Source organism: Eschrichtius robustus, chromosome 17, assembly GCF_028021215.1.
Source record: "Eschrichtius robustus isolate mEscRob2 chromosome 17, mEscRob2.pri, whole genome shotgun sequence".
Lineage (NCBI taxonomy): Eukaryota > Metazoa > Chordata > Mammalia > Artiodactyla > Eschrichtiidae > Eschrichtius > Eschrichtius robustus.
In genome coordinates this window covers 8,926,598-8,953,786 of record NC_090840.1, presented here as the reverse complement: position 1 = coordinate 8,953,786, position 27,189 = coordinate 8,926,598, and the positions used below count along the sequence as shown (strand labels likewise).

The 27,189-nt window shown below is 41.2% G+C and overlaps 1 protein-coding gene across 3 annotated transcripts in view; it reads left to right on the top strand.

The window, feature by feature from the left end:
* The first annotated feature begins 4,590 nt into the window (after window positions 1-4,590).
* Window positions 4,591-27,189, top strand: part of ASPH (aspartate beta-hydroxylase) — a 220,290-nt gene continuing 197,691 nt past the window's right edge. Inside the window, exon 1 of one of the 3 annotated variants that reach the window (XM_068525744.1) lies at window positions 4,591-4,953. In XM_068525744.1, the coding sequence (XP_068381845.1) occupies window positions 4,836-4,953 (118 nt within the window). In that variant the 5' untranslated portion in view covers window positions 4,591-4,835. The remainder of the gene's footprint in view (window positions 4,954-27,189) is intronic. The other 2 variants (XM_068525742.1, XM_068525741.1) reach the window with 2 other exon arrangements.

Genomic DNA, 27,189 nt, shown 5'->3' with positions numbered 1-27,189 from the left:
AGAGAATTAAAAAAAATATCTCTTGGAATATGTCTAAACGATCAAAATGTCTGCACTTAGGTGTTTAAACAATTGCTTCTGGAAGGATACCTTTGGGTAGCTGCATTCCTCAATTCTTCTTTTGAGTTGGAGCTAGAAAAACTAAGTGCAATATGGATGCCATAAAGAAGCAGAGAAAATAGAATCATATATTTTGTGAGACAGCCCCTTGGAAATGATTTTCACTGTTTTACTAGACTACTATGCTTTCCGGTGCTGGGAGGAGTAGCTTCAGTGAACATCTAGAGTACTGGTGTCTCTGTCTCTAATTCAAAGGAATTTGCCAATAGAGAAATGAGTTCATTAAGTGATGAAGTCAGCACTGAAGCGGTTCCATGAAGAATTAGAAAATATTCAGGTCTACTAGCATAGAGTCACAATATAACACTAAACAATTAACCATTTTTAAAAGTAATGGATATCATACTTCTTAAAGTAAAGAAATACTGTAGAATTCCAAATATATTGGCAGTGGTCTTTAGGTGAATAAAATCTGGTTGTGGTGATACAAAGAGACACTCCCTATTTTCCATGCTAGCAAGTTCTTTGGCAAAGTCTCTTAGGCTTTATTTTTTGGTACAGGCCAAGTAATGTTTATCATGTGCTTATGAAATTGCAGAATAGATTCAAGTCAGAATAATGTCAGTATAAAAAGGACTGAGCCGGGGACACACAGTTTTGAGGACATTAGCCAGCTGTGGCCCCCTTTGCCTGGGCAAAGCGATGAAGCTATTCTTTTCTACTTCAAAATAAAAAATAAAAAGGACTGAGCCAATAATAATTTTATGTAGGATATGCATGATTTCCCATCAAGTATCAAGAATTTAAGTTGACTAATTGATTCAAGTTGCATATTGTAATAACACTATTTATTATAAGGCAAATACATCTGCTTTATGTAGCTAGACTTGATGAAATTGGAGGACCCTAGAAACTAGTTTCAGGATACTTTTCTTTGAATAAGGGACCTGTTTCCAGCTCAAGAGAATGGTTTTCATGAAAGACATAGAAATTATTATATTAGTTATACACACACACACACACACACACACACACACACACACACACACGCTATTAGATCCTTCAGGCAAATATAGTTTAAGTAAAATTACCTTGCAGATAAATTGAATCCTTGAGATTCTTCCACTTTCTTTTTCTTTTCTTCACTTCTCCAATACTTTCTAAAGACTCCTAAATCACATTAATATTTCCTTTTATATACCGTAGAATTGCCATACGTATAATCAGTAGTTATTCTCTAATTATTTGATTTTTCTCCATGCTTAATTTCTTTCTGGCATTAATTTTGAGATATAAGAAGAATCAATTAATTCTATGAGTTCCCTAGACTAGGAAACTTAAGACCTAGCAACAGCTATTACTTAAATGCTATTTTTTACGAAGAGAATTTGGCACTAAGTACCACCAATCCTGATAGAAAATGTAAAGAATTGAAATGAAAAAAGGAACTATAGGTTTCTTAGCTAATATGTTTTCAGATTATTTTTCCATATTATAACACAGTATTTCCAATTCTAATCTACTTTTGACTAGATTTTAAAATTACTTCTTCTTATATGAATTCATTCTATGTATTTATGATACAGATACTAGCCAGGTTTATTTTTTCTCTAGTAATATAAGGTCAAGCTGTTTGATGAAAATGCCAGTTCATTTACTTGTTGAGATACAACTCATACGGGAATAATTGTTTTGGGAACCCTTTGAGTACAAAATGCTTTAAAAGCGTTCTTGTATTTACCAACATGGCCCTCGTTGCAACACATTCTACTAATGTAAAATGAAAACACACAACTGAATCATCACGATCAGTTGAAATTCATTTTTTCCACTAGAGAAGAATTTACTATGAAAAATAAAAACAGGGAAATACTCATTTTTAGTTTGCAATAATAAAATTTCATTTAGGAAGACTGCTTACAAATGAGAGCCACTTTCTAGGAAGCAGGTAGAATGCAACTTTAAAACAGTGTTCTAGTAGGTATACATAAGTCTAGAAATACTTAATTTGGAAAGCATTTAACTGGAGGTTGTGAAGGGTCAACACGAGGGGAAAAAAAAACAACTAGGACAAATCTTGTCCTCAAGTTCTCACTTGGAAATCCCAGTGGTGAAGCCAATGGAAAGTTTATGGAAATATCTGAAAGGCACATTTGGCCTAGTTCAAAAGCTCTCTTAAATTAGTATTTTAATACATTGTCCTAGTTAAGTCTTGCCTTTATGGTCCTTTTAACATTGCTTCACCCAGGGTTCATTCATAGCTTACTCAGAAATCACAAAAATGAGGATAGGCTAACAAGAGACCTTTGACCTTTTGTTTACTTTAGGAGGTAACTTGACTTCCTAATCTTCTCCATCCCAATGCTGAGAAAAGGCCCTATGTAAAGAGATTCATGGATCCAAGGTAAGCTTTGTGTTTTTTAATGCTCATAAAAAGGGAAGTAAAACAGATGTAAACTGTATAATACTGGCACTTAGCTTGGGAGAGTTTAGTCCCTGAAACTAAATTGTGTGTAACTGACAGTATCTAATGTCATGAATATTGTTATAAGTTTTATTTTATAATACTGAGTATATAAATGTCATTGTAACTGTTTCTTGCATTAGAAGGAGGAAGTCAGGAAACCTGTAACTTCCTGTGATCTGTATTTACAAAGCTTCTATTTTGGCCTGGTACTAAGATACACAGCTATGTATCTTCTCAATGGTACCAAATTTGGTTTCTGGAAATGCAGGAGCAAAACATCACTTGACGACATTGTGGAGTCAGGTACCAATGAAACTTGATTTCCTCAAAGAGGTAGACCTTGTTAAGTACCCACCATCAGGTTTTTTTCAGACCTATCTTTGCAGGTAGGACCAAAGCAGCTTCTGGGAGAAATCTGCTAAGAGAAGAAGGAGGCGGCAAGACATTCTCTGCTCAAAACTAAGCCTTGTCCTGGAAGGATAATTTGGACCATACACTGTGGAGCCAGATGGACTGAGTTCATATCCCTGCTCCATCATTTACTAGCTCTGTGATCTCCTTACTTTATGTAACCTCTCTGGGCCTGAGTTACCTCATCCCTAAAAAAGGTACACAGCGAAAGGGTTTTGTCAGAATTTGAGTTCAAATATCTTGAGCATTGTTTTCTCAACTTACTTCTCATTATTATTTTATATTAAGTTCTTTCACTTAGATTTGTCTCTTAGCCCAGCCCTCCCCTCCCATTGATAAGGGGGCCTGTAGGGGGAAAAGCTGTGTGAAGGCAGAAGGAGATGGTAAGCTAAAAGCTGAAAGAGCTGCTTTAGTAAAAACTCTGTGAGCTTCCCTGCCCCTGCTCTACCTTGGTAACTATCTACCATTATTTCACAAAAAGCAGAGAGAGGCCTTCTCCTAATGATGCAACACAACCCTCGGTGGGCTTCTGTGAATCAGAAGAGGCGGATGGGGCCAGGGACCTGCCAATGCAGGGTGGCGGGGCTAGAGAAGAGGAATAAAAGCAGATGCCACTCTGCAACCATGTATCTAGTTCCTCTGCCCTCTTGAGACACTCCCAGGCGGTGCTCGGAAACATGGTCAAGAATTGGGGCAAGGTGTTAAGCAGTTACCAGAAATGTATCAAATCACCAAGCATGTCTGGCTTCTCTGTTACGCACCAGGCCTTGTGCTGGCAATTGGCGACACTAAAAGATGATGATGACGTCCCTGACCTCAAGTCCCCGTCTGGCTCATCCAGGGACCCAGATATTTTTAAGACCATGTGTGGAATTCAGAAGCAGCTGAAGGCCCAGGAAATCTGCGACTGCACGGGGGACCCACGGTTGGCGACATCAAGGGAAGAGGAACGGGAAGAGGAACGTAAACGGCAGCCCGGAGCACAGAGATTTCAGACAGAAATTTCCTGCAGGGCAAGAAAATGAAGTTTTGTTTTACATTTACATTTGCACCTCTTAACTAAGATCGTTTGAAAATGCTGATGGCACAAACGAAGTGAAGTCCTGGTTTAAAACCGAACAGATCAACTGCTTATGGCTTAAGCATTTAATTAGTCCTAACATCACCATTTCAGAAATGTCCTAACATTAATACTGACGAAATACAATTTTTTTCGCAAGAAGGGGGGGTTGCATCCCTTGGCGTCTGTGTGCATAGAGACGTGGGACATGAACAAAATTCCAGGTGAAAGGCCAGGAGGAGGTGGGCTCTGTCCAGACGTTGCACACGTGCCGCCCGTCCCGCCCCCTGCGCCCCGCCCCATCCCGATCGTACAGGGTCCGCCAACGCTCGCGAGAGCCGTCTCGCCTTCCACGTCTGCCACGTTCCAAAGGACCGGGACAGACTGGAAAGTCGAAAACAGCTCGCGCTCGCAGGCGGCTGCGTCGCGCCAGAACAGCCCTAAATCTGTAGCGGGTGGGGGAGCGCAGCCGGGTTCCGCCCCCCTCATAGGAACCCTTGTGATTGGCTTCATGTCCCGTCACTCAGCTTTCCGCCGACGGGGAGGGGGCGGGGCTCAGGCGAGAAGGGGCGTGGCCTAGGGGCGGGAGAGCGGCGCGCTCTCGCGTCGGGAGGGCAGTCACCGGCTCGGCGCACGCGAGGGCCGGGCGTGCGCAGGAGGCACGCGGGCCAAAGTCCTCAGAGGCGCTGCGGGAGGTGCCGAGACACCCGCGCGGCTGCAGGAGCCGCAGCCCGCACCCGCTGCAGCGCCCGCCGCAGTCAGCGCGCCCCGCGCCGCCCGCGTCCCCCACGCCCTGAGGGAGCCCCCCACCCCTCGCCTGCTCCAGCGGTGCGCGCGATGGCCCCGCGCAAGAATGCCAAGGGCGGCGGCGGCAACAGCAGCAGCAGCAGCAGCAGTTCCAGCAGCCCGAGCAGCTGCACCAGCGGCGGCAGCAGCAGCCCCGGGGCCCGGAGAGGTCAGAGGCGCTCCGGGGCCGGGGTCCGGGGCCGGCCCTGGGGATGGGGCCCGGGCGGCGGGCGCTGCGGGTCCACCGTCGCAGATGCCGCGGAGCGTCGTCTCCAGCCTCCGCGTCGTTCCTCCTTTGGCCGCGGGGCGGAGGCCGCGCTCGGTGGGCCTGGCGGGCGGGCTGGAGGGGCCGGGCCGAGCGGGGTCCGCGGCCTCGGGTTGGTCACGCCAGGGAACCCCTTCCCGGCCGGTCCTTCACCTGCAGTGCGCAGCCGAGATGGAGATCGTATTGATCTACTCTTTCTTGGCTTGCCGTGTAATTGGTGATGGGAGTAAGAGAAACAATTTACCTTTGCCGTGCGTATTTTGGGGAGTTTGGAAATGAGCCAAAGTCAGAGAAAATAAGTTCCTGCCAAACCAGCAGCTTTTAAGAGCAACTCAAAGGAGAATATTCTATGAGGGCTGCAGGGGTGAGTGTGTGGGAGTGATTCGAATGTTCTCGAAGACTATCTTAGATATTTTTGCTTTTATGTAGCTTTCTTATGGTGCGAATACTGGGCGAGCTTCTCTATTTTTTCCCTTTGTCTTTTAAAAAAATCTATGGATATTCACCTTTCTCTTCCATGGGCTTATCCAGGAAAGAGGGAGAACAGATGTTTTAAATCTGTTTCATCTCATATTTCAGTGGTTCTCGGTTTCTTTTATACTTCCTTTGACTCATATTTAGGATATTGAAACTGCTATACACATGTGTATTGAATGTGAGCTGTAAACTTTCTTTTTTGAAATGATTTTAGATTCTTTGTTTCCTGAGGTCTGCAAGTAATGTATTTATATGTATCAAGAAAGTAAATCAGAATACTATAGTCATACTTTAAAGAACTGTTTTTTAAATGGCACTTACCACTATCCGACATTATTTATTTTCACGTGTATTGTCTTCCTGTCTCACTCACTCCTTGTTCACCCCTATTCCCAACTCCTAGAGTGGGTCTGGCCCTTAATAATTGCTCAATAAATTATTTGATTAGTGGATGAATAAATTTAAATGGTAGTGCAGTTAAAATCATTGCATAAATTTACACTCTGAGAACTAATATTTGTAGAGAAAAAGTACAGTTTGAATTTCAAAACAAGCATGTTAATTTACCTTTGGCGTAAGTAAAAGTTTGTGTTCCTTTGCCACTTGCCCTTAAATGCCAGTCAGTTGACTTAAACAGGCAGACGGGTAGATGCACTTGTGTCAGGCAGCTCTGGCTACCCTTTTTAAAGTTTCTAAATGAGAAGAGCCCATTGGACAGCTTAAGCACCAAGCAGAGAAAGCTGATAAACAAGACTTTAATGTTAATTGTTTTCAAAAGTTTTCCGTAGCTGTTTACAAGGAAAGCACATCTTTGTTCCATTTTGTCCTTTGCAGTCGTGGGTAGAGTGGGTTAACTATATCTGAAGCAGTTGCTTCATTATGTGGCCTGTTGTTGGTGGGAATTAGGAAGTATTAGGAAGTGTGTATTATATTCCCACCCCCAGTGGTTCAAGAACTAAACCAGTTTTAACAGGTAGGTAATACATTTAGGAAATGTTAGGACCTAAATGAATATATTCCAACTTTCATATTCAGGCATTTTAGAGCAAGTTCTGTCTGTATTTGAGGATCTACAGCCTTTCAAGTATTTTACACATCGATTCTATAATTGTCATGAAACAGACATAGTGTATAAAAGAGAACATGTAAAAGAGAGAAGTATCTGTATTACCAGAAAAATCTCCAAACAGAGAGTTGGTATTGGAGTGTTGCGTGTTACATAATGAGCATTCTTTTTCCGCAGCTATTTTTTTGAGTAAATGGTGAGTTCTGACTGTGTGCCAGGTGGAAGGCACTGAAGATGGTGAGGAGGATTCTCGGAGTTGTAAACAGTTACACTGCAGTGTGAAAGTGTGATTCTATTTATGTTGGTTTCTTATAGTAGGGTATACCGGAAAGATCGAGCCACTTCTCTTTTGTTGCTGTGTTTATTGGGTCACTGATGTGCAGACATTGATGCCCAAGTCAATCCCATGTGCTGGGGAAATCATAGAAGCTGAAGAAATTTTAGCTGTGGTGTTACGGTGAGGCCCAGAAAGATTGTCTGGCTCATTAAAGGTTATGTACTTCTTGGAAACCCAACTAGTTAATGGATGATCCAAGACTAAACCCAGGTTTTCTCTTATTTGATCATTATATTATAGTACTGGACTTTAGGTTCTCTAATTTTATAAGATTTTATGGAAATCTTAAAGTAGATTATCTTTTAAGTTTCCTTCTGGCTGTCTGTGGCATATTACACCTAGTTATTTAAGAAAAGTCTTCCTTTTGTCATACCACTGATTAACTTTGCTTTTACTAAAATTATGTGTGAAACAGTATATTTGAAAATCTTAGTTTGAGAAGAAGTGCGTGGGCTCAAATAGTGTGTTTTTTGAGATGTTTTGCATTGAGAGTTTGAAGTTGATGATGACGTTGGTCACATTAAACATTATTATTTCTTAAATTTGTGCATGAAAGTACAGTGGAAAAAGGACCTAGTCCTTTGAAGCATGCATTTTAGGGAAAATGTGATTATCTCGACTTCTGTTTATCTTAGTGGTCATTTTTTTCAAAAGTGGTGCTTTGAAACTGTGACTTTGGGGCTTTACATAACACTTGGATTTTTAAAGCAGGTGTCTGTTTTTTGTTTAACTCTTCAACTTAAATTGAAAACATGAAATGTCTAGTTTTTTGCAGAGCTCAGTTTTACCTTTTCCAGTTTTATTCTTTAAAATATAAAAGAAACATGAGTAAATTGGACATTTTACCTTTAACTTGCATATAAAATCTTGACTTGCATGGCCAGTTGAGGCCAAGGGAAACCTCTTTCAGATTTATTGATTTGAAAATCTTGTTTAAAAGGGATAACGATGTACTTTGGGACTTATTTTGTAGTTACAGACACTGGTATGTATAATGTTTTTGTTTAGCTTTTCTCTTTGGAGTATCAATCAGTCTTTCCCTGTAGCTTCTAACTTGCTACAGGAATGGAAACATCTGTTTATTTTGTCTAATAGTGTCGCGCTACTACATCATGCTTTACCGGTAGGTGTCACTGTAGAACAATTTTTCCTCTTTCAATTTGAAGCTTCAGATTATGTAACACCAACTAGTTTTTAAAATTTAATCAGCCCTGTACACACTCAGAACCATTGATGGAAATCTACTTAAAAAATGCTCGGCCACTGCTGTTTAATTCTCTCAAAATCGCTAACAAAAGGTTTTGGATTTAGTAGTAAGAGTTGGCCCCTAGCAGTCTTATTTCTTTAGGCTTATTGTATTCAGAATTAAGTGCATTGATAGACTGTAAAATTTATACATTTGCAGATATTTGATGGGTGTTAATCACTTAGAATTTTTTTCCTTCCTTTTTACTTTCAGTATTTCTTAGACTACTTAGTAATTAACAGATACGATACATTGCTGATTGCCTTCTGGCTCCCTTGAATGAGGAGGCCTTAGTGAAATTCCCTTTCTTTAGCCAGAGAATGTCAGTTAGGGCCAGTTACTTAATCCTCCAGTAGTCATTCTAGAATGAAAACATAGGAGGGCCATAATTCTTCCACCGTAAGAACTGTGTGCTGTTTTGTGTTCAGATGAACAGCGTTTTGACCACCAGGCCAGATGGTATGAAACCAAGGGCTAAAAAATATTCTGAGGGAATTCTTGAACACAATTTTAACAACCTGTGTTTGGCTTAGGAAGTAAAAGGAGAGTTCCATACTTTAGCTTTGCTCGAAAATCGTGTGTCTCAGAGAGATTACTAGGAAATGAGAGGTTCTGATTTTCAGCTGATTGCCAACAGGGTAAGTTGGATAAAGGATCATGTGGGCTATCCACTCTATTTTTAGTTAGTATTGGAAATTTAGCCCCTGCGTTCTCTGGTCCCAGTAGAATAAACCTTATTATCTGCAGAAAGACAGTGTAGTTTGGGAAAGTCTGATGACCTGGATTCGTATCCGTTTAAGAACCGTGTGGCAGGTCACTCAAAATTTCTAATCCTGGCCTCCGACGGAAAGAATTATTCAGAGTTGTGATAGCCCTAAAATCAATTTTACATGCCTTCCTGTTCCTCAGATTTTTCATTAAAGTACCTCTAATGGTAAAGGTGAGTATAAAACTTTGGAGACTATATAAGGCTGTAGAGCGAAGCAGGCTACTGCATGCTTGAAACATTTTTATGATTTATTTAAAGAAATCATTTTCTGTTATATTGTGTAGCATCTGTTTAAGTGGATGTTTAGAGGTCATGTTTATACTGGGCTCTGAGTATCACTTGGCACATTTCTGTCTACCTCTGGGGGGTGTAAGTATCCCATCTGCACATCACCCTTCAAGTTGCTGATTCACCCTCTAACCCCTCCCAGATCTGTGCTATCTCCTGTTACTGGAGCTCAGATATATTTCAGTCTTTTGACGCTACTCGCGCACACTGTTTTAATATCATGAAAATATGCAACTTAGTTTGTGTCTTGGGTACTTCTGCATCTCCCACGTGGTTTGACTTCATTCTGTACTAAGATACAGAACATTTTAAAATTCACTTCTCTTTAATAAATCCTGTATGTACATAGAACCCATCTGCAGTTTACCCAGATCTCTGGGGAAAGCCTCAGCCATCTGTCAGGAGACGTGAGTGTGCTCAGGGCGGCTCCTGTGTTTCAGTATCTGCTGCCCCAGCATCCACGCCTGTTAGGATGTCCATTTCTTCCTTCTCTTCATCTCTGTGTGCCACTGTAGGGGCACCTATTCCAGAGTCGAGTGCTTTAGCCACTTCACTTTCTCCTGGTAGTGCTGGGAGCCAAGGGGGTATTTCCTCGTCAGTCATTATTATTTTTTAATGAGGGTGCTTCAGGCATTTGGTCTGCATATATTATTTGTTTTTCAAGGGTGTGTCTTGTTTACCTCTGGCTGATGTGGATATCTTTTAATGGCAAATCGGTGAGTGTAATTTAGTTCTCATCAGATTGATGACACCTGAGGACAGATCTGCTGTAGATAACCTGTTAGACTCAAAGGAAATTTTGAGCTTACTTGGTGAATAAATCTTTTTTTTTTAAACATCTTTATTGGAGTATAATTGCTTTACAATGTTGTGTTAGTTTCTGCTGTATAACAAAGTGAATCAGCTATATGTATACGTATATCCCCATATCCCCTCCCTCTTGCGTCTCCCTCCCACCCTCCCTATCCCACCCCTCTAGGTGGCACCGAGCTGATCTCCCTGTGCTATGCGGCTGCTTCCCACTAGCTATCTATTTTACATTTGGTAGTGTGTATATGTCCATGCCACTCTCTCACTTCGTCCCAGCTTACCCTTCCCCCTCCCCGTATCCTCAAGTCCATTCTGTAGTAGGTCTGTGTCTTTATTCCCGTCTTGCCCCTAGGTTCTTCATGACCATTTTTTTCTTTTTTAGATTCCATATATATGTGTTAGCATACTGTATTTGTTTTTCTCTTTCTGACTTACTTCACTCTGTATGACAGACTCTAGGTCCATCCACCTCACTACAAATAACTCAATTTCGTTTCTTTTTATGGCTGAGTAATATTCCATTGTATATATGTGCCACATCTTCTTTATCCATTCATCTGTTGATGGACATTTAGGTTGCTTCCATGTCCTGGCTATTGTAAATAGAGCTGCAGTGAACATTGTGGTACATGACTCTTTTTGAATTATGGTTTTCTCAGGGTATATGCCCAGTAGTGGGATTGCTGGGTCGTATGGTAGTTCTATTTGTAGTTTTTTAAGGAACCTCCATACTATTCTCCATAGTGGCTGTATCAATTTACATTCCCACCAACAGTGCAAGGGGGTTCCCTTTTCTCCACACCCTCTCCAGCATTTTTATTTGGTGAATAAATCTTTAGAAAAGATAGTGACATAAGATCTTTTGAAGGATTGGGGCTGTTCTTTGGCCCCCTGAGAGTTCCAGGTGGCTGGCCAGTCGTTCTGGCTGTAGTATGACTGCTCTCATGTGCCGTAGAGGCTCTCTGTGCTCTAACGCGGGTGGGACTGGGGGTGGTGGGCGGGAGGGTGTCTGGTCAGAGTGGAAACCATTATTGCTGTACTTGGAGAGGTGCCAGCGTTTCTCTCCTGCATGTGTTCCTACAGATTTAACCCTGTGACTCATTCTGTATGGAAGCCAGCAAGCAACAGTCTTAATTTTGAGTAAGAAAATATGACTTGAGAAAATAATCTTATTCTATCACCAGTATTGTATAGCTGCCATTTCCCATATCTTATGTAGGTTTGACAGCCTTTGCTGTCATTCCCTAGTGCAGACTCGGTGCTGTCTTGTTGTTCTCTCCTGTGTCTAACTTCTGGTTCTTGTTTATTATATTGCTAATATACAGTTTCTCACACTATCTTTCACACTCTGTTTTAATTCAGTTTTCCTGAATTGGTCTCCTGGAAAGTCTTTGATTGGTCTTAGGTTCACAGGTAAATTTTATTTAGAAGTTAATTTCTTTCCCTTAACATGAAAATAAAAATCTGTGTTGTGAGTGTTTATTGAAAGAATACCTAACATTTAACTTTTCCATTCTTTGAATCAAATCACTTTGAACAAGGTGGCTGTCACTTACTGAATTTTATAAAGTATTTATAAATTGTTTCATGCTTTATGCTTTTTACTTTTTGGTAGCGTACCATCTCTCTCTAACTTTCAGAATACAAATATTTCTATGTGCTGCTCTTTCAAACTGTATCTATTTGAAATATTACATATTAAGACGTTTACATAGATATAAAGAGTAATGCAGTGGTTACCACGTATCCACCATACAGATGAGGAAGTAAAATGTCACCAAATTCTTGGTTTCTCCTGTCCTGTGTTATCCCTTTCCAACCGCTCTTAAATATTTTGTGATAATCATTGTCATGCATTTCTTTACAATATGTAATATGTAATATATGTTGTATAATGTTATGTTGCATATTATATACTATATATCCATTTGCATAAAATATATCTGCTGTTAAATGCCATATATACGAAAATTGCTTAGGAAGTATATCTATATCCCTATGTATAGAAACATAAATACATACATATATATACATACATACATATATACTTGTTTAGCACATGTTAAAAGTTTTATGAATAGGTTCATACTTGGCACATTAATTCGACCCTGTTTGAGATTGTACCAAACTGGCTTTTTGTTTTCATATATATAGTTCTTCACTGTATGAATGTGCTACTTTTTCTTTAGCCATTTTGGAGTCCAAGACCACTTCGTTTTCATTTTTCTTCTTTCAAAAACTGCTGCTCTGAACACTCTTAGAGCTGTCTGTCCCATACATGTCTAAGTGTTTTTCTAGAGCAGCGGTCCCCAACCTTTTTGGCACCAGGGACCGGTTTCAAGGAAGACAATTTTTCCACAGACACGGGGTGCAGGGGAAGGGGACGGTTTTGGGATGATTCAAGCTCATTACATTTATTGTGCACTTTATTTCTATCATTATTACATTGTAATATATAATGAAATAATTATACAACTCACCATAATGCAGAATCAGTGGGAGCCCTGAGCTTGTTTTCCTGCAGCTAGATGGTCCCATCTGGGGTGATGGGAGACAGTGACACCCGAGGTGTGTTGCTTGTGTCTAGTCTACTCCGTGATCTTGTTTTGGTCTCTGTCACTGCAGAAAACCGTGCTTCACAAAGATAGGATGTTGGAAATGGAAGCAGGCTTTTCAGTGCTTCTGTGGCAATCTCAGGATATTCCGTCTTGACTTTAATCCAGACATATGGAGATTTGAAGTTGTCTCAAACATACCTTTAAGGCCACCGTCATCTGTGATCTCAAGCAGTTGATCCTGTTCTAGCACGGAAGTCTGTTCACCTGGCTTATTCACAAAGGGGGCGCGGATCCATTCCTTCCCCGTTCAGGGGTCTTTTGTGGGTGGGAAGTAACGCTCAAAGTCTTTTGAAAGCTGAGATAGGGGATCATGCCCCAGCTGGGAGAAAGAAGGCCCTGGCTCAGTCACTTTCAAAATCTCTGCTAATGTTTGAAACATGTCAAAAATCCCCATGTTCACTTGTCGCCCCTATAATTCCAGTTTGGCTTTGAATGCAGCCACTTTATCTGCCGACTTGAACACAGTTGTCGTACTCCCCCGAAGTGACAGATTGAGTTCGTTGAGCAGGTGGAATACGTCACACAAGTAAGCAAGTTTTGCAACCCCTTCTGTGTCACTGAAGTGTGCTGCCAGCGGTGACTGTTTTTCTAAAAGAAATCTCTGGAGCGGCTCTCCTAACTCAGAAACTCTGACCAGTGATCTCCCTTTAGAAAGCCATCTCACTTCTGTGTATGAGAGAAGACGTGTGTGCTCTGCGTCCATCTCCTCACAGAGCTGCGCGAACAGACGTGAGTTAAGGGCATGTACTTTAACGGGGTTGATAATTTTAATCACATCCTGCAAAACGTTGTTAAGTTTGGGTGACATTTTTCAGCCTGCCAACATTTCTCTATGGATGACACAGTGCGTAGACTCACATTCAGAAGCGACCTCTTTGACCCAAGTAGTGAAACCAGAAAGCCGTCCAGTCACGGCAGCCGCTGTCTGTGCATATACCAACACAAAATGACCAATTCAGTTTTCCTGATATGTAATCATTCAAAGACTTGAGTAGTTCTGCAGCTGTGGTGTTGGTCGGCAACAAAAGTGCACATAACATGTCCTCGTGCACATCCTTCTGAAAAATATATCGCACAAAATCAAGCATTGTTGCCTTGTTGTCAACATTAGCAGACTTGTCAACCTGGATTGTGTACCACGATGACTCATTAATCCTCTGTAACAATTGTGCCTCAGTATCCTCTGCTATTTCATCAATTCATCTAGTTATGGTGCTAGCCGAAAGAGGAACACGTGCCACCTTTTGAACTGCAGCCTTTCCTGAAAGTTCACGACAAACATCCTTAGCAGCAGGCAGGATCAACTCTTCACCAATAGTAAAGGGCTTCTTAGCTTTAGCAATGAGGTTAGCCGCTAAGAATGATACTCTCAGTGCAGACACTGAGCGCATGAAGTAGTGGCTGTTAATAATTGCTTCCGTTCTTCGTGTTCACATTTTTTTCTTTTGAAAAACTCCAAAGGCTTGTCTTTTAGTGCACGGTGCTTGATCTCCATTGGTGAAGCAGTTCTGAAGGTTTCATGGCTTCATTGGATAGCAGGTCACCACATACTATACAAAGCGGGCTTGGAGAATGTGAATCACTTGTTGCAATGAACCCGTAAGTTAAGTAGGACTCTTGGTATTTTCTTTTAAATGCAGCTTTCTTTTTGTTGGCAGTCTTAGAGTCTTCTGCTGTCTCATCATTGGGTCTTTGCCCCTTTTCAAAGAAGTTCTCCAATGACGCTTGTCTTTTACTGATTTTGGCTAGGGTTAGCTTGTGGGCTTACCAAAACTGTGACTGAGACAAGTGCACAGCATGGGAAAGAGGCGTGGCTGGAAGCGGTAAATAAAATAACGGGCAGGCTACTCGCGGACTAAAATAAGTGTCGGATTCTGACTTAAAGCCTGCCACCAGATGCAGCTGTACAATCGGAGTACATCAACTCACTTGCCACTATAAAGCCTGCCACCAGATGTGGCTTAATTGTCACTTGTCACTCACTGATAGGGTTTTGATATGAGTCTGCAAGCACTTGATTTATTTTGGTCTCTGTGCAGACAGACCGCTCTGCTAATGATAATCTGTATTTGCAGCCGCTCCCCAGCGCCAGCATCAACGCCTCAGCTCCGCCTCAGCTCCGCCTCAGATCATCAGGCATTAGATTCTCATAAGGAGCCTGTGACCTAGATCTCTCGCCTGCGCAGTTCACAGTCGCCGCTGATCTGACAGGAGGCGGAGCTCAGGCAGTAGCATGAGCAATGGGGAGCGGTCGTAAAACAGGCCACCGACCAGTACTGGTCTTTGGCCCTGGGGGGTTGGGGACCCCTGTTCTAGAGCATAATTTAAGATTGGAATTGTTGGGTCATAGAAAATACACATATTAAAGTTTACTAGGTATTACTCTTTTTTTCACCTGAAAATGGTTATATCACTTTACACTCCCACCTCCCGTGAATATAGCTACCTGTGTGGTGCAACCATATTACCAACGCTCAGTAACCTTTAATATTGCTATTGCAAGTTTAGTGGGTGTGAAGTAGCATTTTGTGTTTTAAACTTGCATTTACCTCATCACCAGTGAGGTTACCAGTGAGGATAGCTATTTGAGTTTCCTTTTCTGTGAATTCTTTACATATAACCTATATTTTTTAGGTTTTTTAATTTTAATTTTAATTTTTGATTTGTAGAATTTCTTTCTTTATCCTGAACCATTTGATTGTGTGATAAAGGGCTTCTTCCAGTCTGTGATTATTCACATTGTCATTTTCTGTGGTATATTTTGTTGAACAGAATTTTTAGATGTTTAATATATTGATAATAGCATTTTTCTGTTTTCTACTTTATGGTTTGTGCTTTATTTAACACATCTTTTCTAACAGATCATAAAACATTTTCTACTTTTTTCTGTAAAATATCTTAAATTTTGCCTTTCACATTTAGATGTCTCAACTGTGGGGTGTAGATATTATTGTATATATTGTGAGGTGGGGATCTGATTCAATATTTTTAAAGAATGGATAATGAAAATTTCATGTACCATTAACTGAAGTGTCTTCTTTCTACACTAATCTGCTGTATCACCTCTTGTGTGTAGCTACCTGTGGCTCTGTTTTGTTCCTGGCATGTGGAATTGGGCAAGTCCTTCTACCCTGTCTTTTTCATCATTATCCTAGATGTTTTTGGACATTTCCTTGCCTGTGTCCTTTTAGAATCTGCTCATCAAGTTAAGTGTCATGAAAAAATTTCAGGAGTTTGACTGGGATTGTTTTGAATTTATAGAACAGTTTGGGACAAATACACATTTATATAGAGTCTTCCTGTACATGAACATAGTGTAACTTCCTACTTATTTAAGTCTTACAATGAATTGTTATAATTTTATCCAAAAGTGATATGCCTCTTTTATTAGATATAATCTAAGTACTTTATTACTTTGTTTTTTTAAACTAACTTTTTATTAGGAAAAATTTAAAATATACACCAAAGCTAAAAGAATTGTATGATGATCCCATCCAGATTTTACAGTGGTTAACATTTCATATATTTGCTTTATATCATACTCATCAATTTATTCTTTTATGCATTTCAAAGTAAGATGTAGACATCAGTATACCTCATTCCTAAACATGTATGCATGCCTGTTATTAGAGCTCAACATTTGTTATGGTCCCCTGCCCCCTTCCCCCACTGAGGTAATATTATCATACAGTAAATTGCACAAATCTTAGTATATGATTTGAGGAGTCTTTATAAATGTATACATCTGTGTAACCCAACCCAAGATGAAGAATATTTCCATGATTCCAGGAAATTCTCTCAACCCTCTTCATTGCTACCACCTCCGCCCTCAGAGGCAACCATTGTGCTAACTTTTCTCACTGTAGATTGGTATTGCCTGTTCTAGAACTTCATTTTGTAAATACTTTTTGTGTAAGGCTTCTTTGACTCAGCATATTTTTGAGGCTCATCCATGTTGCTGGTATGAGTACTTTGTTCCTTTTTATTGCCAAGTAGTTCATTGTGTGACCATAGCACAACGTGTGATCCATTCTTTTATTGATGGACACTTGAGCTTTTCCTAGTTTGGACTAATATGAAGAAAAGTCTATGAATATTGTAATATTGGAGAAGTTTTTTTTCTTTTTTTAGTGGACATATTTCTTCATTTCTCTTGAGCAGATACCCAGGAGAGGAATTAGTGGGTTATAGGGTAGGTGTATATTTAGTTTTATTAAAAAAATAAAAATAAAAACCTGCCAGAGTGTTTCCAGAGTGGTTATACAATTTAATTTAACTCTCACCAACACTGTGGGAATTTTAGTTGTTCTATATCTACCAGCATTTGGGGTTGTCAGTCTTCTTAATTTTAGCCATTCTGGTGGGCGTTCAGTGGCTTCTCATTGTAGTTTAAAATTCTCTTTCCCTGATGACTATGATATCACGTACTTTTTCTTGTGCTTATTGGCCATGTACATTGTTATCTTCCTTTGTGAAGTTTCTGTTTAGGTTTTTTGCCCATTTTTATTGCTTTTCTGTCCTTTTGTTATTGAGCTGGAATTTTTATATATTCTAGATAGAAGTTTTTTCAGATATATATATTGCAAATAATTTTCCCAGTCTATAGCTTGCCTTTTCATTTTTTAAATAAAATATTTTGAAGAACGAGTATTTTTAATGGTGTTTTTTTTTTATGGTGTTGTTTTCTGTATCTTGTCTAATAAGCTTTTCCTATTCCCAAGTCACAAAGCTATCCTCCCATATTTTCTTCTAGAAGTTTTGTAGTTTTAGTTGTTGTGTTTAGGTCTATGATCCATCTCAAATCAATTTTGGATTAGTTTTTTGTTTTTTCCTATGGATATCCCGTTGTTATGGCACCATTTGTTGAAAAGACTTGGCTTTCATCATTGGATTGCTTTTGGTACCTTTGTCAAAAACCATGTGACAATATAATTGTAGACCTATGTCTGCACTCTCTATTTTCTGGCACTTTCAGATTTATTTGATTATTTTATGGGGTTTTAGCTACTCCGTCTATTTAGTTGTTAACCAGTAAATACACTTGGAGGCCTCGAGGGCTGACATAGATCTAAGATACAGTTACTGATGGCCTCTGTGGTACTAGTAGATTTATGTGTGAAACAAAATTACCCTTTTGCTCTGTAAGGTTATGTAGAGTAGGACATTTTTAAGGTGAAATTAATGTATGTGAAGGTGCAAAGCTTATAAGCAACTTGTATTTATTTTTTCTTCTAGAGGTAGTGCAGTATTTGTGTTAATAAGTCAGTTGTTGGAATGGTCTTGTGCTCGGTGAGACATTTGAGATGATGAATAAGGATAGAATGAGATTGAGTAAGACAGAGAGCTGGTCCCCAGCTTAAGTAAGTACTGATTTGGAATAAATTATGTACATTCAAGACCTTCCCTCTCCCTGGCCCCTCAACAATGTCTTGCAGGCTCTCCGTGGTTTCTTAGTTGAAAACCGGTGTTTTCAGCCCCAGCTATTTAAATCTTCAACTTTCTGAGCTCAGGACGTACTACTTTCCATTCAGTTCCGGCATGTGGCTTCCTCCCGTTGTGCAGGGAGACCAGAGGACGTCCTGAGGAGTACTCATCGCTTCAGTGGTGGGTGGGGTTGGCCTTTGAGTTGCATGGCATTGGGGGGCAACTGATGTGAGGCTGATGAGGAGACATGGTCTAGGACCTATGGTGGCTGCAAAAACCAGTCCAGTTGAGAATCTCAGCAAGCTTTTGCTCTGATTTGGGCATGAAAGTACCCAACAACTGAAGTAGGTCTTGAATGCGTAGTTCAGTAACGCTCCTTTTCTTTCTTCAGACTGAGGAGCAAGCCCAGCAGGGTGGTGGGTGAGTGAAGATGAGCCAGCACCACAATTAGGATTTAAAATCCTGGCAGTCACAGCTCTCCTGGACCTTCGGCCCCCACCCACCTAAGAGGAAAGTCAAGGCTATGGTCGGAGTCCTGGGTCTCTCTCGAGGACCCTTAGTGGGCACCACTTTCTCAGAGACCTGAACTGTCACTTACCTTCTCCCTTAGAACTCTCCTCCCCCCGCCCCCACAGCCTGGACCCCCTTCTTTAGTCTTTCTCATTAAATGAAAAACAAAACAGAAGACACAGAGAGCTTGTACTCTCCCTCCTCTAACCAGCCAGATACTGCAAATGAGTAGTATGGCTCCTTGCCTTCTCTCCTTCAGGTCTTTCTGGACTCAGCAGAGACTAGTCCCAAATCCACTGGGCTCTTCTTGTTCCTTTTCTTTATCTGCTCCCTGAAGGATAGTCTTCCCGAGGATTCTTTGCCTGGCACGGTTCTAATCCCATGCCACACAATCTTCACTTAATAACAGTCGTGACAGAGGAAAAGCATAGTACCTGTTACTGACTGCTAACTATGTGTCAGACACTGTGTACTTCTTTATATGTCAGCACTGAATTCTCACAGTAGTCCTCTAAATTCCCTTTCTGTAGATGAAGAAATGGAAGCTTAGATCAGTTTGCCGAAGATCATGGAGCTCGTAAAAGTCGGAGCTGGAGTCAAGATCCCAATTCTGACTCCAAAGCTACTTTAGTTGAATGTTTTAGATCCTCGGTAGTTGTTGCTTAGATTACTCATAACTGGTCCTATTTCATCCTTCTGTCATTGTCATCTTCACTGATTGGAAGTTAGATCATGTCCCTTCCTTATTGGAAAACCTTGAGTAGTTCCCCCGGGTACTCAAGGTGTAGTTCAGATTTCTTAGCACCATCTAGGAGGCACTTCATGGTCTTGCCTCTCTTGCCCTCTCTAGCCATTCTCAGCCTTGCTCCCTTTATATGTATATTAATTAAGCCATATTTAATCGCTCTCTGTAGTCTCCACACATGCACTTGCTGTTTCTTCCGTGACAGCACCTCACTTTCTCTTTCCCTATGTGGCTCCTGTACCTCCTTCAAGATGCAGCTCCTCCATCAGTTCTTACTCTCCCTTCATCGTCTCCCCAGAGACTGGGTTTTGCAACCCACTTCCCCCTCCCCCAGCACGAGCTTCTGTAGCGCCCTCTGCAGTCAACTGTTTTAGCATCCTCATTGATTCACGGGTTCCTTCAGCAGATGAAAGTGTGACCCAATCATTGACAACAAAATATCAGACTGAACTGGACCCAAGTACTAGCGCCGCCACTCAGTTTTAACCTTTAGTACGTCAGCAAACCTCTCTAAGCATCTTCAAATAGTTCTCCATCTTTCAAATGGAGATAATAATACTCATATCATACTTATGAAGATTGGCTGCAAAGTGACACGTAGTAAGCGTTTCCTAACTACACTTATTCTATATGGGTGATACCACCACGACCAAAACAGACATTTTCTTTTGTACCGTGATGATCTGTTTTCTTTCATTCTTGCTTGATTGTAGGGGCAGCTCTGTGTTAGGAACAGACATCAGACGCAAACTCCCGTAAGGAGTTTAGGAATTGATTTCATTTAAAAAGATGTGATGTGCTCATACCAAATGTGGTAGGATCAGTGGCTCAAAATGTCCTCAGGGCATGCGCCCTCTCAGTGTAGGTGTCTGCCATCCTGAGGCTGGCTCCTCCGGGATTCAGGATGGCAGCCGGCAGCCGTTGGGATTGCTTGCTTCCCTGTTCACGCTCAGCAGAAGAAGGGGACTTTTTCTGTTTTGCTTAGAGCAGGGCTCCTTGGCTCAGCCCTACCTGTCTCACCATCGCTGGCTGCCGAGGGGTTGCCACAGTTGTTCTGATCAGGGGTCAGCATTGTGGTCTCATGATCATGTTATTACATTTTTCTTTTGATTTCTTTTTAACTGATTTAAGAAGTGAAAACCATTCTTAGCTCCTGGTTCATACAAAAATAGGAGGTGGGTCACAGTTTACTCACCCTGGTCTAGAGTAATTGTTAGGGTTGGGAGAGTTACTCCTAATGTTTGGTGTAGGTAAACACCATGTTTCGTTTTCTTTTTATCTCCAGTGCTTAAATGATTGGGTGTAGTAGGTGCTCAGTAAATATTAGAATGAACAAGTACAGGGAAAAGTCTTACTTCCCTCTCATAGATCAAAAGGGCACTGAGAGTATATAGGCTGTGTTTTTGTGTCTTCTACGCTGCCTTGAATGTAATAAGTGCTCCAAAATTATGTGTTGTGTAGGTGGATTTTTTTTTTTTTAGGTTTATGGTATGGGCCATAAGACAGATCACAGAGTCCTCTTGATGTTTATAAGTGTTGGAGCTAAAGAAATAAAAATTATTAAGATGTGGAGAATTGTTTAAATCGATCAAGTCCTTGCTGGTAGTTTCAACATTGTAGTACTTAGGCCAGTAGGAAGCATTCAGAGTTTGTACATTCTGATTGGAAGGAGGGTTGGACCAAAGCAGGCATTTATTTGTTCTGCATTTTGTGAAATTAGAAAAGCTCTGCTTACTTTGCAAGATTTTGATTTCTCCTCACTTTATTCTTAAATATGACTCATAGATAGAGTAAAATTATTTATGTGAATACCGAAATACTGCTAAGTTTTTGTTCCCTTTATTTTTTGGTTTTGGCTTTTAAAATTCTTTTGTAAGAATTATCAATATTTCCTTCTTGACTTAAGATTAAAGTTTGTCAATTTTAATTAAAAAATAAAAAATATGAACAATGCTAACATTTATAAAGAAGATTGTCCCTCAAAATGCTATATATCTTTAAATTCAAGAGGATGGTTCTTCCCAAGTGATTATTTTCATCCACATTGTCCCATATACCCTTTTTTTTAAAACATCTTTATTGGAGTATAATTGCTTTACAATGGTGTGCAAGTTTCTGCTTTATAACAAAGTGAATCAGCTAGACATATACATATATCCCCACATCTCCTCCCTCTTGCATCCATATACTCTTTTACCCTAATATAGTACTTACCAAAATGAATTTTTAATTTATTTTTATTTGTTTTTCTCCTCCACTGGACTGTAAGCTAAGCGGCCTCTCTTGTTCATTGCTGTAGTGCAGGGCAGGGATTTCAAGAGTATTTGTCGAATGAATGCATATTTAGGTGCATGGAGAAAACTGTGGAAGCCTTTTAAAATTTACCATCCTGTGATTTTGATTACTTTGTGTCTTAAAATCTTTACATTAGCTTATAAAGCTGAGAGAAGCTTATTCTGCTGATCCGAATTAACATGTTGAGCAGAAATGTTCTATTTAGAACAAGACTTTTATCCAAGATGGTATTACAAATATTTAGCCACTGCTAGGGAAGGGACCCCAGTCAGGACAGCACCTGTAAAACATACCTTTGCTGTATAGCTGATTCACTTTGTTATAAAGCAGAAACTAACACACCATTGTAAAGCAATTATACTCCAATAAAGATGTAAAAAAAAAAAAAAAAAAAGCATACCTGTGCTTTCTGCCTGAACATTAGCTTCTCGGGAACTGGCATAAAGCTTTGAGACTTCAGCCTTTTTAGGTGGTCAGATTTCACTGGGTCATACTCCTAGGAACTTCGGCAGCAGCCTAGCTGGGTTATTCTGGAACACAGCCAAGAGACCAGTATTTGCAACAGTTTGCTGCAGTGCAGCCTGAGTGCAGGATGGCAAACGGGGTGTATGGTGACTTTTGTTCCCGGTGACCTCAGCCAGAGAGGGAGGTTGTGAGTTTGGTGAAGCTGGAGCTGAGGCGGGGGTCAGGGAGGGAGGTTAGAGTAAAAATGAGTCAGTGAGAGCAGAGTTAGGGGGCACCTGAACAGAACAGGTGGTGACATTGACCATCACTTTGGTTTTGAACTGGCACAGGATTGGGAGGAAAGGGACAGACTTGGGGTGTGAGGCGGGGCAGCCGAGTCGACGAAGCCGATGAGGTCCCAGCTGGACCTGCCCTGGCCATTCCTGTCCCTCACCCAGAACCAGACTGTGGTCCGGTTTTGTTTTCAGAATACTCCATGTATGTTATATTTGCTTTACCATCTAGATGGCCCCCAAAACATTTATATTTGCATTGTTTTTTTGTGGGAGTGCCATGTAAATTGTCCAGTGAAGTTAATGAGGTTACTATGTCCCGGGTCCTGTGCTCCGTGGGGAGGGGATACAGCAGTCAAATCTAACACCAGCCTCTGGGAAGGTCACTGTCCTATGGGCTGCAGAGCAGTAAATACTCCGATGAACGAAGTGTGCGTGGTTCAGGGAGTAGGGAAAGGAAGACTAAAATGCGAACCAGCTAAGGCTTTTCAGGACTCTCAAAACTACAGCCCCAGCTAACGTCTTCTGGGCAGTTAAACTCTGTGGAATCATGGAAATTAGAAGAGGTGACAAAGACACTTGAGGGACAAATGGCCCATTTGTATTAAAGAAAGAAAAGTAGATTCAGGGCAACTCTAAACTGATGTCTCATGACAATCCTAGGCAAATTCTAGAATTAAAAATTCTAGGGTGGGAGGGAGGGAGACGCAAGAGGGAGGAGATGTGGGGATATATGTATATGTCTAGCTGATTCACTTTGTTATAAAGCAGAAACTAACACATGATTATAAAGCAATTACACTCCAATAAAGATGTTTAAAAAAAAAAGCAAAAATTTTATTTTTCAGTGGATAGAGAAGACACTGCAGGTTTACTTACTAAGTGTAGGTTCTCACTGTGCATTTTGATAAGCTTTCTGGACAAGTGATCAGGATACAATCTTGTAATTTTTCCTGACTTCACCAAAGTGTTCAACACCATCTCTGAGAATTCCCCTGGGCCTCGGGTGGTAAAGCATCGGTCTTGTGACAGAGTATGGACCACAGCTGACTGCAGCACTGGACCCACAGAGCGCTGATTTCATGGGTTGATGTCAGTTTTCAGGGCGTCTGGCCCAGTTCATGTCTCTTAAAGTAGCGTGTGGCACAGAGGTGAGTGAGGGCAGTTAGTCCCGGGAGGGAACGAGACACCACGCAGGCAGCCTGGCTGGGAAGGTGGACTTTGACACATGGTTGCACACTTCTGCAAAATGAACTCCTTGCTGAGGGTAAGCTGGGACAGGCTTGAAGCAGTAGGTGTATTTTCCAGAAGGCCTAGTGTTTTGTTGTGTTGGGGTTGGGTTTTTTAATTGCTCGCGGTCTCAGAGGGTGCTGCCCGCTTGATGTGTCTGACAAGGAATCCCCTTGCACGTGAGTGTAATCGCGGCCAGGTGAGGGAGGGGAACGTCCCACCCTGTGTAGGGTGGGCTGCATCCGGACTTGTGAGGCCTGCATATTGGGGGGGGGGTGGAGGCAGCGGGGTGTGGGGAGCGCCTTTCCGATGAGGCCCTGGGCTGAGGGTGTCGTGTTAGCCCGGTGGCGGGAGGGGTGAGCACCCTGGGACGCTGGCCCCCATGGAGCCCTCCCTGCGCCCCCGTCAGGAGGCTGCAGAGGAGTTAGGCTTGTACTCCCAGGTGAACGGGAGGCGCAGCTCAGGGCATTCGGCGGAAATGTCCAGCCAGCAGGTGGAGGTCTGTGGGCAGAACTTGCCTGGAGGAGACCGTTTCCCCTTTGGTTTGTCATAAGTTGGAGGCCAGAGGCAGAATCGGTGTTCTTTTCATTACTGCTGGGTTTAGGACTGACTCGATCCTTGATTTCTCTTATTTATTTATTTATATATATATTTATTTTATTTTAAAATCAGTTTAGTTTTGTTTTTATTTTTATACTTATCCAACCTTTTGTTTTGCAACTTTCAAACCTATTTAACAGCAAAAAGATTTGTACATTGAAAGGCTCATGTACTCTTCACCTGTATTTACCAACTGCTGGCAATTGGTCACGTTTGCTCTTTGTGTATCTTCCTTCCTTCCTTCCTTCCTTCCATCCCTGCCTTCCTTCCTTCCTTCCTTCCTCCCTTCCTCCCTCCCTCCCTCCCTCCCTCCCTTCCTTCCTTCCTTCCTACCTTCCTACCTTCCGTCCTTTCCTTCCTTCCTCCCTCCCTGCCTTCCTTCCTTCGTTCCTTCCTTCCTTCCTTCCTCTCTGTCTCTCTCTGTCTCTTTGGGACCTCTTTGAAGGTAACCTGTTAGTCATCATGACATTTTAACCGACTTAACTACTACTTCCTTCCCCATGCATCTCCTAAGGACACGGTAGGGTTCTCAAACCTAAGGAATGCAACACTGATACGGTATTATCTAACTGCACTCCCTGTTGAGATTCCTCTAAGAGTCTCCAGAAGCATCCCTAAAACTTGAAGTTTTGAAATTTTAAACTTTTTTTACTTATCCAGAATCCAATCATGAATTAACCTGGGAGATTTTAACGTTTCAGATTTTTAACCCTTACCCTCTGGAGTATCTGATTCTTTAGGACTAGAATGGGCCTGGAAATCTGGATTTTACCAACTTTTTAGTGGGAAAAAATTCAAACCTTCAAGACAGTTATGAGAAAATTCGTTTAGATTCACCAGTTGTTTTGATGCCTTTGCCTTTTCTGTTGGTCTCTCTAGACACACACATACCATTTTATTTATTTATTCATTTTACTGCTGAACCACTTAATTAAATCATGATACTCTACCCCTGAATTCTTCAGCACATTTTTCCTAATTATCCCACTCAGAAAGTTTAACACTACTCACAGCACTGTTAACTGAAGTCCGTAGTCAAATCTTCCTAATTTACTCCAATGGTACCCTTTAAACAGCCACCTCCACCTTTGAATTGTTGGTCTCTCTTTTATTTCAAGTTTTTTTTTATTATTAAAATAGATTTTCTCCCACAAAGTCTCATGAGTAAACCAGATGCCTTTCCTCTAAAATATGTTGCTTTTTGTGATATTCTGTAGCTCTTATACGAGGTATGGATAAGGTGAAAATCACACTAAAGAGACACTTTTTGATCTCTTCCTTTACAACAGACCGGTAATTTAAATGTGCAAGTCATGAGAAGTTGGGGGAAAACATGCCGATAAAAACACAAGTACACTGGTTTTTGAAAGAAGAGGTTGAAGTCTTGGCAGGGCTGTTGGGTGGCAGAGGCATTAGATTTATTCCATCCAGTCGAATTTGAGGGAAGCATTAACTAGCTGGGAAACTTTTCGTGACTCATGGGAGCTAATGAAAATAGTCCTTAAAGTAATCAAAGTTATCTTGCTTTTCCTCTGTGATGTCTGCCACTAACAGACATTTAGTTGACATCCTGGACTTTGATTTCATGACTGTCCTTTTCACTGGCATAGTGTTTGAGCCAGTGACATGGCTTCTGTGAATGGTTGTGTCACAGGTCCAGTGATTGTGTAAAAGTGCTGAAGTAGACGTCACACTTCAGGATGTAAAGCATGGAAACCCTGTCAAGGTTCAACATTTTCCAATTTGGTGATATATTTAAAATATATATAAAATTAATACATTTTTATGACATTTCAAGAACAGGCAAAACTAACCTACGGTGAAAAAAAAGCAGAACAGTGGGGCTGTCCCTGCATTTGGGGTTGGTGTGGAATGTGGATGGTAAGGGCCATGAGAGAACTTAGGGGTGGCCTTAGTGTTCTGTGTCTTGATAGGGATTTGGGTTACACAGTATATAGTTTGTTTTTTTTTTTCAGATGGTAAAGACCTTTATTTATTTATTTATTTTAAAATTTATTTATTTATTTATGTTTGGCTGTGTTGGGTCTTCGTTTCTGTGCAAGGGCTTTCTCTAGTTGTGGCTAGCGGGGGCCACTCTTCATCGCGGTGCGTGGGCCTCTCACTGTCGCGGCCTCTCTTGTTGCGGAGCACAGGCTCCAGACGCGCAGGCTCAGTAGCTGTGGCTCACGGGCCTAGTTGCTCCGTGGCATGTGGGATCTTCCCAGACCAGGGCTCGAACCCGTGTCCCCTGCATTGGCAGGCAGACTCTCAACCACTGCGCCACCAGGGAAGCCCCACAGTATATAGTTTTGTGGAAGCTCAGGGAATGTACACTTAAAATTAGGGCATTTCATTTTATGTAAATTGTATGTAAAAATGATAAATATTGGACTGTGGTTTATGATATAGAAGCTGAAGTACTTAGGGGAAGTGTGTTAATGTCTATAATTTATTTTGAAATGTATTAGACATATGAAATGGATTAACGGATGGATACGGAGGGATGAATAGACATGCCATAAGCCAGATAATAAAATGTTACTTGTAGCATCTGAGTGATGCATACACGGATATCCTACGTAAAATTCTTTCACCTTTGTTGTGTGTTGGAAATTTTTGTAATAAAATATTTTGAAAATATTCATTGTTTTTTGAATCCTATGAAATAGCCATTTTTGTGGGCTCCATATGGTCAAATACTGGCAGTTTTTCATGGGTCCGCCCACCTTTTGTGGCTGCTTTATTTAGCAGGCTTTGTCTGGCAGGGTATCAGCATGAAGCTTCATTTTCCTCCAGTCATTGTGGTTAGTCGGACTAGATTAATCTCTGGGTAGCAGAGGCTCTTGACCATCTCTGGGACAGATTCCTTAATACCCTAGTCACTCTCCATTTCTAAAAGTCTGTCTGCTTTAAGTAAGATCTCGTTTTCAATGCAGAATTTCTTGTCTCCCGTTGGCAGGAAGGCAGGAGGGCCTGCAGTGGGGAAGT